Source organism: Panthera pardus, unplaced genomic scaffold (assembly GCF_024362965.1).
Source record: "Panthera pardus isolate Hobbes unplaced genomic scaffold, ASM2436296v1 HiC_scaffold_17, whole genome shotgun sequence".
Taxonomy (NCBI): Eukaryota; Metazoa; Chordata; class Mammalia; order Carnivora; family Felidae; genus Panthera; species Panthera pardus.
Window position 1 is genome coordinate 21,939,929 of NW_026526732.1, and position 21,312 is coordinate 21,961,240.

At 42.3% G+C, this 21,312-nt stretch overlaps 1 protein-coding gene across 2 annotated transcripts in view; it reads right to left on the bottom strand.

Moving 5' to 3' along the window:
* The window catches only part of UTRN (utrophin), a 487,285-nt gene extending 466,306 nt beyond the window's left edge, over positions 1-20,979 (bottom strand). Inside the window, exon 1 of one of the 2 annotated variants that reach the window (XM_053904408.1) lies at positions 20,780-20,979. In XM_053904408.1, the coding sequence (XP_053760383.1) occupies positions 20,780-20,828 (49 nt within the window). In that variant the 5' untranslated portion in view covers positions 20,829-20,979. Of the gene's footprint in view, positions 1-5,939; positions 6,205-20,779 lie in introns of those variants that run through there. The other variant, XM_053904406.1, reaches the window with a different exon arrangement.
* Positions 20,980-21,312: the final 333 nt, after the last annotated feature.

Here is a 21,312-nt window from a genome sequence, read left to right on the forward strand (position 1 = left end):
GGACTTAATAAAAGAACATTTACTGAAAGAAGTGAGACGAGCTGATGTAGAAGACATCAGGGCAGATGTTAACAGTGAGGGCGCCTGGCTGGCTCAGCCAGAAGAGCATGCGACTCTTGAGCTTGAGGTCATGAGTTCAAGCCCCACGTTGGGTGTAGAGATTACTTAAATAAATAAAACTCAAAAAAAAAAAAAAAAACCACACAAGAACAAAGTTAACAGTGAACCAGGACAGTGAGAGGAACCCAGGTCAGCTCTCACATCAGAGAGCACAGTGCATGTGGCAGGCCCACCCGATGCAGAAAGGAGGTGGCAAGGTCTATGGCAGGACAGGGGTGAAATGAAAAACTGCAGCTCTGGAGCACACCCCAAAACTGCAGAAGGGGACTTCCCAGGGGACTAGAGAGTTGTGGCCAGGTGAGAAGGACAGAAATATAAAGTAGAAGCAAGAGAACTGCCAACATGCTGGGCTGTGGAGCAAAGGTCAGCAAGTGACTTTTCTTGAAGTACACCTGCTGCCATTTGGAGGAAAACCTCTCCAGTGTCTAGATGGTTCTAGAACCATCATGCTTCGTGACAAGGTGTGATGAAGAGAAGCACGGGGAGTATTCTTTATTGCTAGCGGTAAAAACATTTAGTGGAAAAAGTGGCCTGAGTCACATGCATAGCACACACTAGCCTATGCATCCAGATGTGCGGCTCGTAACACTTTGCCCCTCGGTCACTTGCAGTGATGATCTCAATCCAGTGTCTTCTGTTTGGAGCTCTTATGCAAATCTGAGGATGTTGGCCACTCAGAAGACATGGGTATTAACATGTGTGAGTCATCTGTATATTCTGCCTGCAGCTGACGCCACACAAAGATAGGCCTAATTATGGGCACACCCACCCAAACTCCCATGGGTCATACCTCTCAACTTGTAGATGAGGCGTAATCATCTACTTCTGACAACTTAGGGCAAAGAGTGGGGAGAACGTGAAGGAAGGGTCTAGGTAATAACTAGGCAGAACCAATGCCAAGGAACTGACCCAGAGTATTTTCAATCAGCTCCAGGATTTCTGAGATTATAGTTTCCAAGAGGTAGCCAGATGAGGAACAGTAAAAGCAAGTACTGGTTATCACTCAAAAATGTATGAGCCATGGGACTGAACAACAAGGTCCCAGGGCCCAAGGCCAGTCAGCTAACTGACTGGTTTACTGAGCACCTACTCTGCTCCATGCAGTGCCCTGAGAACCAGTTCCCAGGCAGCACCAAGTGCCAAGGAAGGGAGTGCTGTGGCACCTGCTATCACTGCGGGGATCGGGCTGAAGCGCGGAGACAGGCTGGAGCCTGTAAAAAGGGAAAGGAGAGGGCAGAGGCTGAGCAAACAAGGTGGGAGTGAATGCTACAGAGGGCAAGAAATGCACAAGCAGCCTATTGTTAAAGTACTCTAAGAAGTCACAAAGAACAGGGAGGAAGATAGGAGGGTGAAACTTGGAAACAATTCCAGAAGGTACAAAAGAGAAAACAGTGATTCAGAAATAAGGCAAAAACAAAGTCAGGCCCTCTTATTCCAGGGCAGTCCCTGGTGGTGAACAGGCCATGCCCAACTTTGCAGGCTGGGATCATTTATGTACCATTCCACACAAAGCTCCACTTTCCAAAAAATGATTCCTCCTAGGGAATGTCCATGAGTACATCTGTCTATCTACAAAAGTATAAATAAAGCACATATAACAAACTTGGTGTTAAATTGGAAATGTTCGGGTTGCCTGGGTGGCTCAGTTGGTTGAACTTCTGACTCTTGATCTCAGCTCAGGTTATGATCTCAGGGTTGGTGGGATCAAGCCGCACGTCAGGCTCTGTACTGACAGTGTGGAGCCTGCTTGGGATTCTCTCTCTCCCTCTCTCTCTGCCCCTCCCCTCTCAGCTGCATGCACACGAGCTCTCTCTCAAAAGAAATAAACTTTAAAAAAATATGTTAGGCGTGCCTGGGTAGCTCAGTCAGTTAAGCATCCAACTTCAGCTCACGTCATGTTCTCACAGCCCCTGAGTTCGAGCCCTGCATCAGGTTCTGCTGACAGCTCGAGCCTGGAGACTGCTTCGGATTCTGTGTCTCCCGCTCTCTCTCCCCCACCCGTGTTCTGTCTCTCTCTCTCTCTCTCTCTCAAGAATAAACATTAAAAAAAATTTAATATAGTAAATTGGAAATGTTGGACTAAAATATCTTCCTGGACGTTACCAATTCAGTAGAGTGCAGGAGGCCCCGATGTCCCCACTGGTACACAGGTACACAACCTGCTCAATAAAACTCACCAGCTTTAGGGACCTCTGAACTTCAAAGTTTCTTCACATTTATTTTCATTAATGCCTGCAAAATTCCTACAAGTTCAGCTGTATCAATATCTCAACTCTCCTTTGAAAGATAAAGTAACTGAATTCCAGGACACCAAGTGAAACACCAATCTGCTTTGAACTTTCTTAGCCTCTGAACCAGCTCCCAACCCTTTTCCTTCCATCAATCGCGAACCTTCTAAAGCAGCTCGCTGACATCCAAGGGCAGGGCCTGAACCAACATGGAGCCCTGAGACTTCCAAGTTAGTTTTATGAAAGTAAATGACACTATATAATACCTCTTCTCTTCCTCAGAGTCATAGCCAAAAATCATATGAAACCAAGAGGAAATGGATGTTCCTCAACAGCAGTCAGGTTCCAAGTATCAGGTAGCAGCTGCAGCTGCCGAAAGCCTGTGCTTCCCCACCCTAGTCCCAAACTCTGGCACAAACACTAGCCTCAGAATCTTGCAGCCGCTCACATGTGAGTCTTCCAGCAACAGAAGGAAAAAAGGACCCAACACTTCTGCTCTCAAGGGCATTAAAATCACACCCTGAAGGAAGAAGGTTGGAGACTCTTTACATGAACTACTAACCTGACCCCCCCACACACACACCGGAAAGAGGGGGGAGGAAAAGGAAATGAAAGCAAGTGACTCTAAGTTCTGGATTTCATATGCAAGAATAGCCAGCAACAGGTGCAGCGTTCCGGTGAAATTAAGACTCTCAAAACGCCATTTGCTTCTGCAGCACAAAGAGCCCAAACACAGAAACCCAACATTAGCAATGATGTCACAAGTGCAAAATCATCATCATTTTCTCACCACTAGCAATTTTGTAAAAAAAAAATTACCACATAGACCACAAAATATGTCTCTGCTGACACACAACTTCTTTCACATAGTCCTCTCCCCAGTTTACTCCAAATTAATTTAAACACTGGTCATACGAAAACATTTTTTTCGTGCCTAGTGACTAGTACAGTACCTGGTATACATAGTAGGTGGGCAATATATGTTTACCAAACGAAGGAATGAAACCAACAAGCAGGTATACAAAAACTCGTTTTTATAAATCACGATAACCAAAATCTTAGCATACAAGTATGTTTTTCCCATTTCCTCAAAAATAGAACAAAAGGTCGGAATCAGGAGCCCAAAGCAAGAGATATCACTACTGAACAGGTCAGGAGATGCCAACCATCCATCTCCCCGCTGAAGCCTTAGAAGGCCTGTCGGCCACCCCCCCGCATTGACAGACCTACACTCGGGGGATTCTCATCGGGAGGAGAGCAATGCTGCCTTTAGATATTCCTCTCTTTCAACATGCCATTTCACAGAGCATTTCCACTTGCTATTACTATAAAATACACAAAATAAATTTTGTTGTGTAATCTTTTCAACAAGATAAAAATAATCCGCGGGTAATAGGTTTCGGAAAATGTGCCAAATGGGATGTGTGTAAGAAAAATAGGAGTGTGGAGGCGCCTGGGTGGCTCAGTCGGTTAAGCGTCGAACTTCGGCTCAGGTCATGATCTTGTGGCTCATGAGTTCAAGCCCCAGCTCAGGTTCTGTGCTGACAACTCAGAGACACTGTCTCTCTCAAAAATAAATAAAACATTTAAAACAATTTTTTAAAGAAAAAGAAAACTAGGAGTGTGGATATGATGTAGTAGAGACGAAACCACTTTATGAATTATAAAAAATGATAAAAGGAGTAGAGGAAAACGGCATGAAATTGAGCCCATAGATGGAGATTATCTGTTGCATGGATACTGTGTTAAATAAAAAGAACATTATCAGTGTGAAAACATCACTGATTTATAGGAGATAAAGGGCTTAAATAATGGTATTAATTACAAAAATAAAGTCTCAGAGCACAGACAAGAATAAATCATCAAAATTATGAGATGTCTGAGAACTGAGAAGTACAAATAAAAATAGAGTGTAATAAATAATTTTATAAAATTACCATAATGAGTCCATTTAATGTACTCTTCATTCAATTTTCTTTAATTTCTCTTTTATTTATAACTTAAGAAATCTGAGAATTCCTCTCATCCCTAAATATTCAACTTAAAGAATGCTTAGATTTTTCAAGTCCCCCTCCAAGCTCCAAAATAACTACTTTCTTTTACCTTTTAAAGGCCTTGAATAAACTTCTTAACTAAGATCCTAAATGCCTCCTTAAGAATTACTTCAAATTCAAGGAATAAACTGGAATAGCAAGTATATTAAGAGTGCTTTGTTTTTTAAGTGACATCTTTTCATTCATTCATTCATTCATTCATTCATTCATTTGCAGGGATCTAGCATCTGTACAGGCCAGGCGCTATACAAGGCATTACAGACACAGTGGTGAACAAGAAAATCGTAGTCCTCTCCTTTGCAGAGATCACAGCCCAGGGGACCTATCAACAACAAAGTAAATAAAGCAATTGGCATTGGGACCAGGTGGTAGGAGATAACAGGATGAAATCTACTTCAGACGGGTAGTCAGGACAGGCATCTTAGAAGAGATGCAATTGAATCCAAAGCCCAATCCCAGAAAGAGCAGAAGGAGCTAACCAAGAGCCAGGGCGCAGGTATTCCTGGCAGAGGAAGGAGCCTGTAAAGAGGGTGTACCCAGAGCTGCAAGCTGGCCAGCGACGGGGCCATGGGCAGTGAGAGAGGAGGTGCATTATAAATATGGAAATGGCATCTCACCCCATGATTCACCCGACATGCCTTTGCCATTACACATACTTTCTCTTGGCCTGAAATCTTTCTCTTCCACACTCTCCTCTGCCACCTCACTAGTTCCTCCTCTGGAAAACATTCCCTGACCCTCCAAGGGAGAGCAAAGACTCCAGGAGTTGATTCATCCTCACCTGTGGCCCCACAGCACCTAGTATGTGACATTATTATACCTCTTACCACACCATGCTGAATCGCTGTGTTCAAGGACCCGTAAGCAGGGATCTTGCCTTATTTGTCTTTGTTTCCCAGTGGTCTATATGGAACTTGGCACCAGCGGATATAAAATTAAGTGAGTGAATGACCAAACCAAAAGAGGAATGGACATAATTTATGCAGGAATGCCACCGACACGAATTTGTTACCCATACTGGAGGCTGGGAGGAGCACCATGGATGCAGTTCACTAACCCATTTATAGTGTGTGGGGCAAGATGATTTCTATCCCCCCATGACTGTCACACAGCAAACACTTCCGGGCAAACCTTCATGCATCACAGGAAAGCAATGGAATAATCTGCACGGAGTATCATGAGACACTGGCACAAGCATGCTTTAAGTGCCAGGCCCCGCATGAGGCTGTGAGGCTGGCAGTGGCACTCTCCATGAAGATCCACAACGTCAGTGAGCAGAGCAAATCCCATTTCCGAAATGCTGTTAATGATGGACATAATAAGATTCTTTACATATAACTAACTTCTTTCATAATATTAAGAGAAAAAAAAACTTTTTTAATTCCAAGGCCACCCAGAGGATAAAATAATTTAGAATCTGTTGCTCAGGAATTTTCACACTAATTCTTGGCTCACTGAGTCACGCCTGGGTTTCCTATCCACAACCGGTGGACGAAAATTTAAGCAACCGTAACATTCTAAGCAAGCCCTTCATTACCTGCCTGTGACCCTTTGTCGTCTCCGTGTGTAGAATCAGATGTCAGTTCCATTTCTCATTGGCTCAGCATGTCCCTCAAAGGTGGTTAAGATTCATAAACCGACCATACACGTTTTCTGAAGTCACAAAAATATATGAATCCTGCCGTCACTGGAGAGTGTGCTTTGATGGAGTCAAATTGGAAAGCAGGGCCAAACAGTATGGGAACTGTGGGGAGAGGAGTCCCTCCCCAACTGCCCAGACCAGAATGGTTGCATTCCTGCCGCTGTGCACAGCCCAATCCTGGTCTACTCCGTCTGGGCCTCCGCCAGGCCTCGGAGCCTGTGGCCTTAAAATCCACAGGTGTGACAGACAGCACTTATCTGCCCAGGAACAGCAAGGTAAGGTATGCATTTCCACAAACACCACTGTTCAAATTGCTCAGAATGCAGAGGAGCTAAGCCCTTCCTCGAGTCTCTGTAGGTTTTCCTTAAATTTGTGCCAAACAAAAATTTGGGTGAGGGAAAATGTTTAGGAATGACGCAATAAAAAATGTTAAGTGCCTAGCTCTCAAAGGAGAGCTTTTCTCATAATTGTACAATTTTTCAACCTATATATTCCCAACTAATCTCTAAAGCTTTCAGAGATTTAACCATTAATAATAAACCAAATAATAGATGCCACGAAGCCCAAAGGTAAAACTATGCTCTTCAACCAGGATTAAAAATACTGAACGAAACACAAAGTGCAGTTTGCCAACCTCAAGGTGCAGCCTCATTCGTTCATTCATTCCCAGTCACTGTCCTCATTCCCAGTCTGTCCCCGTCCCGGTTTTCTATGGGCCGAGCCCTGCCCTACTTAGAGCCTACACACAGGATCTGCCTTCAGCCAACATCAGAGCATCAACTTAAGCATGGCTTCCATCATCACTAGCACCCGTTTCAGGCCCCTCCTGATATCCTATCACAGCACTTCAAGACATTTATCCCCTAGCAAATAAACTATTTGTCCATTCTATAGTTTGATATCTGTTTCTTCTACAAGTCTACACATTCCAGAAGCTGGACACCAGAACTGTTGTGGTCATCAGTTTTGATGACCACACCCAGCACAGCATCCATCATATGGAATACTCAACCAAGAGTTATTTCCATTTCCAGTTGTTATCTGTAAAACTACCCATCATGGCGCACTGGCTGTCACTGCCAAAGCTCGAAGGATATAAATGTTCATCTTACACCATCAGCTCCATCAGGGGTTATTTCATTGCAAGGGGTCCATGAACGTGGACAGGAGAAAAATGAGCTTTTTCTCGAACCTCTAACAAAAATTCGCATCCCCTTCTATTACAAAGGTAGATCCTAAAACACACGACTGGTAGTACTTTTGGCTGCAGCACCAACAGAAACCACAGCCATTTTCACATCACATTACAGCGGAAAAATCATTTGGCTCATCATCCCCTCGCAAGTTACTGGACCACATGCTGGATAATGACATAGAATGTAATCATAAAAAACAAATATTACTCTGTCATAGGCTTTTTAGTCTCTTGTAACTGAATTTCAATATAATTGGTTTTCCCTTCTAATGACATGTACTCTATTTTATGCATTTAAAAACATGCATCTGTGGGGCGCCTGGGTAGCTCAGTCGGTTAAGCCACTGACTTCGGCTCAGGTCATGATCTCACGGTTTGAGGGTTCAAGCCCTGCGTTGGGCTCTGTGCTAACAGCTCAAAGCCTGGAGCCTGCTTCCTATTCTATGTCTCCCTCTCTCTCTGCCCTGCCCGCCACCACCCCACCACCCCACCAACAGCTTGCAGTCTGCCTCTCTCTCAAAAGTAAATAAACATTAAAAAAAATAAAATTTTAACATGTGTCTGGATTCACCACACTGCCAAAGGGGTCTATGGGTCAAAAGAAAAAGCAGGAGGTGATAAGAATAAAAAATAAAAACCCTAGTCTACATCATTATCATGAGACATAAGTATCTGATGAACCAAAAAATACTTCTACTCTGTTTCCAATGGACTGAACATATTTTTACTCACTGGGGGAAAAAAATAAAGCATTTCTGAAAGAAAGACAATTCAAAATTAATAGAATTATTAAAGAAGTCATTTTTATAATAAATAAAAAAATTCATTTCATTAGTTTCAGTACAAAACTATAAAAAAAAAGAAATTCTTGGGGCACCTGGGTGGCTCAGTCAGTTGAGCATCTGATTCTGATTTCAGCTCAGGTCATGGGCTCGTGGGACTGAGCCCCACATCAGGGTCTGCACTGACAACACGAAGCCTGCTTGGGATTCTCTCCCTCCTCCTCTCTCTGACCCTCCCCTGCTCATGCTCATGCTCTCTCAAAAATTAATAAACTTAAAAAAAAAAAATTCTCAAGGGAAATTTACAAGTTTAATAGTTAATAGTTCAACTCTTAGATATCCTTGACAGACTCTCTTTTTTTGAGATGTAATTAACATATAACATTTTATTAGTTTTAGATGTACTACATAATGATCTATGTGTGTATGGCAAATGATGACCACAATAAGTTAACATCCATCACCACATATAGTTATTTTTTTTTGTCATTAGAACTTTTAAGATCTATTCTCTTAGTATATTAATACCTCTTAGTAACTTTCAAATATGCAATACAGTATAGCTAACTGTAGTCACCATATTGTATATTAAATGCTCAGGCTTTATTTATCTTACAATTGAAAGTTTGTACCTTTTAACCACCTCCACCCATTTTGCCCACCCCGCCCCGGCCTCTGGCAACACCAAACTGTTCTCTGTATCTATGAGTTTGGGTTGGTTGGTTTGTTTTAATTCCACATATAAGTGAGATCACACAGCATTTGATCTTTGGTATCTTTGACTCATTTCACTTAACATAATGCCCTCAAGGTTCATATACACTGTTGCAAGTTTTTGCAGGATTTCCTTCTTTTTTGTGGCTAAATAATATTCCTCTGTGTGTGTGTGTGTGTGTGTGTGTGTGTGTTTACATCACATCCTCTTTATTCATCTGTAGATGGAAATTTAAATTGTTCCCATGTCTTTAATGATATTGAACACTTTTCTGGGATATTCTATGTTTATGTTTTTATTCATTTTTTGAGAGAGAGAGACAGAGTGTGAGTGAGGCAGAGAAAGAGGGGGGGACACAGAATCCAAAGTAGGCTCCAGGCTCTGAGCTGTCAGCACAGAGCCTGAAGATGTGGGGCTCAAACCCACAAACCACGAGATCATGCCCTGAGCCAAAGTTGGATGCTTGACTGAGCCACCCAGGCGCCCGAGATATTCTTGATAATGATGAAACTCCTCTAACTTGTTTCCAGAAAGACACATCTTTGAATCAATGAGCCCCTAGGATTTGCAAAATGAGGATAGGAGCCAGACAGGGTTACAAAATCTATTCCACTCCTTTCTACCATAGTTACAACCTACCAGCTGGAAATTAGCCCCATTTTACTTCTGCAACAGCTCTGTGAATACACAGCACACCCACCAGGAAGAGTAACAGAGTAACCGTTCACACCTGCTGGGAGTTGCTTTAATCAGCCAACCATTAATACCCACAAAGCCAATTTTAAAAAGTAGCTCTGGGGAGAAAGGAGAAGCCAAGCCTGGATGGAATTAAAAGGCCAGTGAACAACATCCAGGGGCTGGGTCAGCAGAAAAAGTTCAGAGAAGGTATAAATATCAACTTTTGCGAACCTCAGTGGCAGCCAGCAGGACCCAGCTGCGTTATGAGAATTGCTCTGGAAGACTAAATACCATAGCCTTTCACACAATCCAGACAGTTTTTGGCCAGTTCAGTTCAGCACCTCCAGTTACATTCAGTAACTTTCTCACTCTCTCCCACCAAAAGGAAAATAACAGGAAAGAAATGGTCCTCACACCCCTGCTCTCTTCTTCCTCCTCCCATTTCCCCTCTCCCTCACCCTCTCCCTATTTACACTGACACTTAGGACTTGAAGCCCAAGCTCTGCCTGCTTTAATCCACAGGCAGGAGTCACGTCTCTTTCAGAATATTAGCAAAACCCCCTAAACCTCACACAGTAAATATAAACCTAAAATTTCTAGAAGTTCACATACCCCACCATTCTCACCAGGACATTTCCTGGAAATCTGTGAACACATTCCTTGTCAGGTACACATCCACTAGAAAACCATCAACAACCAAACGAGGTCTGAAGGAAAATGAACGAGAAGTTTCCTTAAGGTAGCCCAGAGCAGCAGGGAAATACCGAGTTTGGGATGGCTGTTTAATCTGGGGAAAGTCATTTCCTCCCTCCCTGACTGACTGAGTTTCCTCAATTACCAGGCCATAGAAGTGGAGGAGATGGTCCTTAAGACATCTTCCAGCTCAAAAGTTCTGTGAAGGTCCATGTTGCCATAAGAGCCACACACACACACACACACACACACACACACACACACACAGAGTCAGGAAATGCTGGAAAGAGTCCATTTCAGCTTGAAGGTCTTCTTCCTCTTAGCGCTCACTCAAAAATTTTAGTTCCTTGCGTTTGTATTTCATTACAACCACAATGTGTGAAACGTCTCACAGAAACCATTCCCATAACACTAGCAATACAGAGAGTGTGTGGCTAAAGTGAGTCAAAGCTTGTCTCAAAATAATCAGGACACTTACAATCCACATGCACAGTAAGTGATTTCTAAAGAAACTGGCACTGGGACAAGACAACTACTGAAAAAATTTAGGGGACCATATTATTCACGGAGGCTTCTGTGACTGCCAAAAGAGTAATCTTGTGCAGATTAACTGTCAATAAAATTTTTCAACAAAATGATTTCCAAAGTAAATATCTCAGTACATGTTTCTCCATTTGTATCAAAGTAATAAATACACAGTGTTTGTTTGTTTGTGTGTTTGTTTTTAATCAAATAGGACTATAACAAAATGCAGTAGTCCTGCCTCAGTCCTTCTTTCAAGGAAGGGGCTACCGCCGTCTCTTTGTCCTGACATTCAGTCATTTCTAAATAGTACACTTGTACTGCTATTTTCTGAGTGTAAGTCAGACATTATTTCCAAAATTTTTGCTACAGCCATTAAAGCCTTACCTCTGTTATATCCACTCTTCCAGTCTCTATCCATTTTTTTTTATTTCTGATATCATAATTTCCAGGATTCCTTTCTTATAGCATTCCTTATATTCCTTTTTTATACCATCCTGCTCTTATTGCGAAGAGGCAATGATTCTCCCATCTCTCTGAGGATATTATATCATTTTCTCCCTTTCCGCTAACTTTCTTTTTCCTGTGAGTTGGATTTGGCTTTAGCAATGGAAGCTTCCCTCAAACGTCAGACTCCTGGCAGCCCCTCACATTTCAAAATGAGGCAGTCAAATGCCCAAGCTCTATGTGCTTGGATGTGACCTGCCGACTGGTAGACTCACGGGAGGTCATCAAATTCCAGGCTGTAACTATGCTATCCTCCCAATAAAAGCATCCTCTGATCTGGGGCTGGTATAGCTTCAGGAATTCTGGGGTTTCCCAGTCTTGAGGTCCCTTCATCTTCTTGGTGTCAACCCAGAACCTCACCCTTCTCTTCTCTGGGACAGATCCCAAGGCAGAGTTCAATTTCTCTAGAGAATATATAAATCCATATTCTGCTGTGCGGGTTAAGGAAGAAGAGGAGAGATCTGAGAAGCAGAGCACACGGTTTACAGACCTCAACCAAACTCCTGGATTTTAACCCCAAACATCTCCCACTTTCCCCGGACCCAACCTCAGGCGGTAGTAGTGACTCGACATCAGGGGTCTTACAAAGTCTGGGGCGTGCAGTAAGAAGCCTCCCACCACCACCCTCTGGCCTGGACCCCTCAGTAGTTACCACTCTGCCATCATCTGCCAACACGTGATGCCTGGCCCATCCAAAGCCACTTCGTCTCCACCTCCTTTTGGCCACATTACTTTTCTTTCTTTCTTTTGTTCTTTGGCTGTAATTATAGTGTCTTTATGGCTGCAAGCAGCGATAAACGTATCTCCACTCTTCTACTTTTAACTACAAGTTCTGTCTTCAACTTATTCTTAGGAAGAGTCCTAAAATGGCCTCATTACCATACGCCGGGCACTGGCTTCACATGGCGGTAGTGTGCAGACAAGCCTTGCTTCTCACAGTCCTGAATTCCAAAAGACAATCTTGCCGAATATGTAACTGTCAGTTAAGTATTCTTTTCATGATTAGGTCTTATTTGGAATGTGAATTTAATATTTACAATATGATACACAGTCATTTCATACATAGCAAATTTTTATAGTTATAGCATCAGATTACATGTCTTTCCTTTATTTTTAAATGTGAAATTGTACTGTACATTCAGTAATTCAATCCAGCCAAATTACGGCTGCTATTTGGGGACCGCAATTCACTTCACAGACTGAAAATAAAAAATTGCATTAAAATTTTATTACAAATTCAAATAGGGGCGCCTGGGTGGCTTAGTTGGTTAAGTATCTGATTCTTGATATCAACTCAGATCATGACCTCAGAGTCATGAGATCAAGACCCTTGTTGGGCTACAGGCTAAGTGTGGAGCTCGTGGGCATGTGCGTTCGGGGGAGGGGCAGAGGACAGAGAATCTTAAGCAGGCTCCACAGTTAGCCTGGAGCCCAACCGTATCAAGCATGTTAATAATGAAAGACAAGGGGTACCTGGGTGGCTCAGTCAGTTAAGCGCCAGATTTCAGCTCAGGTCATGATCTCACAGTTCGTGGGTTCGAGCCCCGCATCAGGCTCTGTGCTGACAGCTCAGAGCCTGGAGCCTGCTTCGGATTCTGTGTCTCCCTCTCTCTGCCCCTCCCCCCACTCGCACTCTGTCTCTCTCTCTCAAAAATAAATATTTTTAAAAAATAAAAAATAATAATAATAAAGACAAAATACCCAGTACAGACAGCCCTATAACCCAAATGCTCAGTACCTTGTGAGCAATTAAGAGGCCTACCTGTAAGTTTTAAAAACACAGAAATTCTTCCCATCTGGGCTGAAAGGGAACAGGCATGTTTCTAATAGTAACATTATGAAATACAGAAATAATTTATCAAGACCTTCTTTTGAACCAGAAAAAAAATCACAATTGGATGCCAGTATTTCCCCACAAAATCCAGTGAAACTGACTATGGGGACCTAAGGAGGGTGGAAACGTCTCAGGTGAAGAAACGTAAGGTTTGCCAGCAAATTCATAAAATGGCAAACTTTTGCCCAAATTACTTGGTTTAGAAGCTTACATATAGCCTGTTCGATTAAGTCACTGCAAGTCACAAAAGCCCATTAAAAATATTTTGTCCACATTTTGACATATCTTTCATGTATCACAAAAAGATAAGTGATAGAAAGAAAGCAAGAAATGCAATAATGTGTTTTTTCCTTTATTTTTTTTAAATCTTTGTGTTTCTGAGATAGTTGAAGTAAAAAGATCAAAGGAACTATTAAATGACTTTAAAGCCAAGTAAATATTAATGTTGTGCTCTATGGATTCTGATCTAGGAATATTCAACATTCCCTAACATTCAAAACAGAGCATCTGAAAAATGTATTGCCTTGCTCTTTTCCATCAGATCATTAATTTGAGCAAAAGGATTGTTCTGCTCTTATTCAAATGGTAATAATTCTTTCAATGATAATAATCAATTAGTCTTGATAAGAGGAATAGAGATGAATGATGTTAAAATATTTACAAACAATATTTATAGCATTTAATTCACAATTTACCTAGTGGGCATGACAATTTAATAGCCTAGGGAAGGAAGTATAATCAATTCAATCACCAAATTTAAGAATTACCAAGTTTCCTTCATAACTACAAATGTCTTTTTTTTTAAGTGTATTTATTTATTTTGAGAGAGGAGGAGAAGGGGGGGGAGGGAGAGGGAGGGAGGGAGGGAGGGAGAGAGAGAGAGAGAGATATGCACATGAGCAGGGGAGGGGCAGAGAGAGAGGCACAGAGAAAGAGAACCCCAAGCAGGCTCAGCGCTGCCAGTGTGGGGGTCCAAAGTGGGGCTCGAACCCAGGAACCATAAGATCATGACCTAAGCCAAAATCAAGAGTCAGACACTTTACTGAGTCACCCTAGCACCCTAACTACAAATGTCATTATTCCTTAAATGGGGGAATCAGACCCTGAACCCCCAGGCAGACCAAAATAGTGCCAGTCTCTATATTTAAACAGAAGTGTATCTTCTAAAAATGTCAAAATCAAATCTGCCCTGCACATTTTCCTATGACTTAAGTCTAAAGTGTTCTAGTCATTAATCTTTGATACATGTACCCAGTCCCTACATGTTGAACATTGTTCAATGGCAGTGACATGAAATGGTCCACAAAATCTTTTTTACTTTTTCTTCAACACTCTGCCCACCAAAATATCAGTCTCACTTAACAGGCCCCTGGGGGGAAAACATTTCTAAGTCAGTTTCTTTAATTTCCAATACCTAATAAGAAAAGACAGAGGCCCTAGGAGGCAAGTCACAATGGTGAGTTAGGTGACTGAAATAAATTCCAGGCCCACAGAGTCACCTGCAGGGCCACTGTGAAAAGCCACTCACAAACTTTTGGGCATCGGCTCATAAAGGTGCCCAGGCAAGAGGTGGTAAATCCAATGGACACACTCAATGGGCGTTCACTAACATAGGACACACCGTAGAGAGTCACGAAGACCGTTTGCCACACAAATACCCAGACAACTAAAGTCTTTACTGAACGAACAGAAACAACGAAATCCCAAACAAAGTCGCATACATGCTAAGCAATAGAAAACAGTTTCCATTTTTTTAATGTATAGTTTTTTACATTTTCTTGTAACAAAATAACTTTGGACAGATTGCCTATAATTATTATTTGCTTGGAGTTAAAGACTAAGCACTGAGAAGCGCTACAGGATGGTGATGAAGAGTGTGGCACCCACTTTTAATTTCTAACCCTGGTGCTCACTCCCTGCGCTGAGCCAGGTAAGTTAGGTAGGCACTCCGTGCCTTGGTTTCCTGGTAAAATGGGGATAATGATAGAAATGCCACATTCATAGGGTTGTCGTGAGAATGAAATGAATTCATATGTGTACATCTCTATGTATATACACATATATGTGTATACAAACACATACGAATACACGGGGTCGGGGGAAGGTGTGTGGTGTGTGTAGAAATAATATTAAAAGTTAAATAAAGATGCGCGTAGTAAGCATGCAAAAACAATTTAAGCTATACTTCTTATTCCTGCAACACTACTTATACACCAAATTACTTCATGTAGTGTTTCAGGTTCGAGTTAAGCAAACACTAAACGTGCAAATGTGTTTAACATGATGTGTTAGAGATTACCTAAACTTATCAGCTGATTCCAAACATCTGTGCCCATATGGCCACTGATGAACGATAAGCTTATCTGAGTGATTGAGTGATTTCAACCAGTACCTTCCCCCACTACACTCCCACTGGCAGGAAGAGGCCATAAGAGAACCTGGTACATAAAGCACAAGAAGAATCTCTGAGTTGGGAAGGTACTTAACAGATTTGTACATAGCTGACTCAGGTGAATATTCCCAGTATTAAATGAGGCTTCTGTGAATCTATCATCAGCCTGAATTCTAATACTTCACTGCATGACTGAAAGGAAGGGGTGGAAAAGAGAGTAAGTGGCACTAAATTATCTCATTACTGTTTTTACACTAATTTGGGTTTTTTTTAATTTTTTTAACATTTAGTTTTTGAGAGAGAGAGAGGGAGAGACAGCACACGAGCAGGGGAGGGGCAGAGAGAGAGGGAGACACAGAACTAGAAGCAGGCTCCAGGCTCTGAGCTGTCAGCACAGAGCCCAACGTGGGGCTCAAACTCACCAGTGTAGCCATGAGATCATGACCTGAGCCAAAGCCAGCTGTTTAACCGACTGAGCCACCCAGGCACCCCTACGCTAATTTGTTTTGATTAATGTTTTCACCTCTATAAGCCTCCCTTTGAGAAACTGTCTTTTGCTCCAGAATGCCACGCCTGTCTCAATCTTATGCTTCCTCAATCTCCTGCTAACCCCCTGACTCCCGACCTGATGAAATCCAGCCAGAATCAGGCATGTGCCAACCAATTCAGAGACTGGAAACATGATCGACATCCATTCAGACAGACCTAGTAACTTGGGCCAAGAGATGTAGTGGTTATCTCCCTCAACAGTCTGCAGAAAGTCAAGAGCAAATGATGCAAGAGGCAACAGAGGAGAAGAAGGACGGCGGGAAATAGTAATAATGGCAAGGACAAAAGAACGTCTAACAGTACTAGCCAAACACTGTTAACTCACTGTATCTTCATAGCAACTCTACAGATCCACTCAAATGTCACAGAGCCATCAAGTTGCTTCTTAGTCCCCAAAGTTCACTTTTTTTAAGATTTTATTTATTTATTTTGAGAGACAGAGAGAGAGAGAGAGCACATGCACACACATAAATGGAGAGTGGGCAGACAGAGAGAGAAAGAGAGAATCCCAAGCAGGCTCCGTGCGATTAACACAGAGCCCAACACAGGGCTCAGACCCATGAACCATGACATCATGTCCTAGCCAAAATCAAGAGTTGGACACAACTGACTGAGCCGCCCAGGCACCGGAGTTTACATTTTCAAAACTTTACTTTAAAAGTTTGGGTCCAAACACTGAAAAATAGATACAATGTCTCAAATAAATCTTACGGTATATAAAATCTTATGGTAAATGGTAAATAAAATATAGGCAAACCTACCAGACTCCTTTATTGAAGAAAGGACAAAGACAAAATAAGAAGCACAGGGATATTAGTAAACTAAATTACTCTTGGGGAACAATAATCTAAATCCCTAATCCATGCAAATGTCTCAAAAGTAAATAATTTAAAGCATTTTAGCAACCTATCCATAAGTGTCAAGATCTCTGGCAAAAGAAAACATGCAACGATAGAAACACAGCACTGCACTCAAACACACCCCAAAACAGCACTGCCTAGGGAAAGGCCTGATCACCAGATCACGATATTTAAAGGAGTGAAGTGCATATGGCTGAATTCAGAAAAATATGAAAGATTAATTTTTAAAAGCACAATTAAAGGGGCGCCTGGGTGGCTCAGTCGGTTAAGTGTCCGACTTCGGCTCAGGTCATGATCTCAGAGTCCGTGGGTTTGAGCCCCATGTCGGTCTCTGTGCCGACAGCTGGGAGCCCGGAGCCTACTTCGGATTCTGTGTCTCCTCCCTCTATCTCTGCCTCTCCCCTACTCACGCCCTGTCTCTGTCCCTCAAAAATAAATACACATTTAAAAAAAATGTTTAAGCCTAATTAAATATTATAAACATTTACTTTAATTCAAACAAATTTTAAACAAATTTGTTTTTCTATTTTTTCAGTAGACATTGCAAAGGAATTAGATGAAGCTATCTTTATGCCCATCTTCTAAGCAAACACAAAAGGAGTTAAGAAAGAAGGAATACAATGAAGGAAGATTTTTCCTTAATAAACTGGGAGTGACAGAGAAACCCAGAGCACTGTATCATTACCAGATTACTGTGCAGCTTCATAACAGCTGCCAAATATTTTCAGTATATATTACAGAGTATTAAAAAATACTAAACGCAGAGTACCTAAGCCAAAAATGAAACTCAGAAGGGATAACAGATCAGACAATGGTAAAACATAAGGACTTGAGGTCTGTCAAAAAAAAATAATCCCATCTGGAAGCTATTTTCAGGAAAGGAAAGAATAAAACCCAGAAAGAAAGCTTCTATTAAGAATTCCATACTGTGAGAATAGAAATACATACACACAACCATGGGAAAGTACCATGAGATATGATCATATAGCAAAGAGTTTCTTAGCAGGAAAGTCTGAGGACCTCATTTTTTAAATTAATTATTGAAAAGAAAGATAAGGGTAGATATTATCCTCATATTACAACAGTCTGATAACTTACTGAGATACCAGGATCTTTTAAATTTGCTGCTGATTTAAGGAAGATCACTAGAGAATTTTTTCCCATCTCTATTTTCAAAAATGATTTTATAAATTTGTTACGTGACTTACAAGAAAAGGATGCAACTCGTCAAAAGTCTGTTAGTCTAGACATCACATATAGCTGAAGAGATAGTTTTAGCTTTCTCCCTATCATTCACTACCCCATTATGAGGTTCCAGAAAAAAGGTCTTTTGGGGCCTCAGGGCCAGGAGAAAAAAATACTGTGTTTCACATTAGCAAACACCTTTTTAAAAATTTATGGATGGGTGCCTGGTTGGCTTAGTCGGTAGAGCACACAACTCTTGATCTCAGGGTTATGAGTTCAAGCCCCACTTGGGCATGGAACCTACTTTAAAAAAACAAATTAATTTCAAAAAAAAAATAAACATTCATGGATAATGTCAATCTTATTACTAACCACTCTCCTCTCTGCATTGCCTAATACAACACTCAGACAAATTTGCATACAAAGTTTAACGGTGGGACAGCAAGCAGAACTTCTATGAACTAACACCTCTTGGCCTTATCTAACTAATCAACTCATTCTACCCCCTCTGCATTTTTGTTGAGTTTTTTTTTTTTTTTTCAAATTCTCTTTATGTGACTTTCTGTAGGAGTCTGGAATAAGATGGAGTGTAATCTTTTAAGTATAACCAAAAACTTGTAAGACTTGACTAATAAACGTGTTCTCATTTATGAAATAGAAACACTTCCATCTTCCCCAAAGAATCACTGTAGGGAGGAAATAAAATCATGTATTTGAAAAGTTTCAGCACATAAGCTTATTAGCTCTTGGTCTCCTTCCACTCTTTTAGGAAATACTTTCTCAATATAAAATTAATTTTCCTTACGCGCTCTGGAGTTAGCAGGCAATCAATTCGTTCACACATTGCTAATTTTTATGGTGTAACTAACTGGTTACAATTTTAAAAGGTTAATGTATATCCAGATACTTCCCGTAAAAAACACTGACTCTGGCCAAGACTCCCAGACCTATATATTAGGTGAAGTAAAAGTTTAACAAATCCTGCTGAATTTTAAATGAGGGTCATGTCAATGAAGATACTGCTAACAAAGAGACTGGGATACTAATATATTTCCCAGACCTGCTAATTTCCGATGTTTTCTTTTAACCAAACCGCATTTCCCAACTCAAATGGCGCACCCAGGAGCCCGCTGAAACACAACCTACGTGAATGAGAGCTAAGAGGTCAGTAAGTGCCAACCACCACCGCTTACGTCCAAATGAGAATCGATATCAGCCCGCGTGCCTTTTAATACAATAACGAAAGAAGAGAAGCAGTGAAGGATGAAGCACTTGGGGGAGACAGATCCTGAAATCCTTCAGCTGTCTCTTCCATTTTGGAGGGAGGGAGCGTACAGGGAACCGTCCTGATCAGGATGACAAGGAGCCACGAGGCACCGACTGCTGAGATGAGCCTACGCAACTTACGTGAGTACGTCACAGTGTCCTCACCCACGATGGTCATTGCAGCTACCCACTCCTCGGGACCATCACAAAGCAGTTCCAAGGATCCTAAGGTGGCAGATCCCTACTAAGGCCACACTGCCACACTGGGGTATGCAGCCTGCCCACTGCATGAGGACACCAGGCCAGAGTGGCAAAGGGGACTGAAACCCAGCCAGCACAGGGGCTCTGAGGAAAAGAACACCTTCTTGGCACAGAGGCACAGCCCACTAAGTAGGTTGTGTCCATCACAATGTGTCTCTCCAGAAGAGATGCCTTTGTCTGATTGTCCACCTAGAAGGGCCACTTTCGCCAATATTCATAAAGACAAAATATCACGAAGCAGCAGCCCTACCTAACAGATCCCCTAAATTCACCACTTCTCTGATACCTCCTTCTGGAGCATCCATGGTGACTGCTACGAAAACAGGAACACGAGTCTGGAATGCAGCCCTAACCAAGTAGCGGCAGAACCTCAGCCAGTTTCCCCATCCCTGACCTCTTCCATCACACCAAAAACCCAAATCTTCCCCTCTCCGCCCCACACTGTGCCCATGTCCTGCCCACATTCCCCTCAGTCCTGGAACAGTGCCCTGACCGATGGCCCCTGCCGGGCCTGGAGGAGGACCCAGGAAGCCGCAGGAAGGGGGATCATCTACAGATAAGGGCAAGCCCCAGACCCCACTTCCTGACCCTGCCGGGTGAACTTACAAGGCATTTTATCAAGACACAATGTTGTAAGGGGTCATTACTTCTAATGGCGCTTTTAGTGCTGTATTGTCTTTCAGCTACCATTAAATGTGAAATAGGATTCCACAAGCCAATCCGTATTCCAAAGTTTCAAACAAGCAAATTAGAAACTTTTTATAGCAGGTAAGTGCCCAGGCCTTCAGTCCTAGCCTCCTCCTCTTGACCTCAAGCAAGTCACCGGACCTCACTAAACTTCAGTTTCCAGGAAAGAAAGAAAAGGAAGCAAGGAAGGGAGGAAGGGAGACAAAAAGGGGAAGGGATAATGAAATATCTTCCTCCCACATCTGTTGTGAACACTGCAAAATGCAGTACAGGAAAGCATCCGGCAGAGAGCAAACCCCAAGAAAAGAGTCCCTATCACAGACGCACAGTCCCTGGAATTCACGATGCCAGCATCCCAAAAGTTCTGGAAACCAAAGGTTTTGTCGTAACCCATTTGGCAGCAAAACAAGACCTGAACTGCCCCTGAGGCTATTTATAACCTTGTTTGTGTCCCATGTAGTATGAATATTCATACACTTTGCTGCGGAAATATTAATATACTTAATTACAGGGTGCTGTTCCAAACTCCCCCAAAGACACTGCATAATATGTGATGTATGTACCCTAAGCTGTCTGAAAGTTTAAAAAAACATTAATCCTGAAACACACCTGGTTCCCAGGGTCTGGGATGAGAGATTGAGAGTGTATCATAACCCATCCGTCAATCCAGGAAGGCGGCGGCTCGCTCAATCTACCCAACAGCGGTCTTAGACGCCAAACTGCAACATTTCCCACGGGCAAGCGGTCCGGATTTCTGAGAGCAGCAGGGGCTCCGCCCTGGGACAGGTGAAATCAGCATCCTGGTCTCAGCTGGCCAGGCCCAGGGCCTGAGGAGGAAAGAGCCGAAGGCTGTGCAGAAAGGGAATGTGGAGACCTGGCCCAGCACAAGTACTCCACTTGCTCTCGGGAGGACCCAAGCCATCAGGCACATTCGTGGAACTTGTTTAGTTACTTTTTTTTTTTCTAGATTTTCAAAGTGAATCTAGTTTTCATTCCCAACACTGGCTCCCTTGAGTCTGGGCATACTGCCACTGAATCACAAGGGCCACTCAAAGGGTTGTTTTTTTAAGCTGTTGAAAACATTAAGCTAAATAAGTGAATATTCTCCAGCCTCCCTCACCGTGCCCTTATACATCCTCACC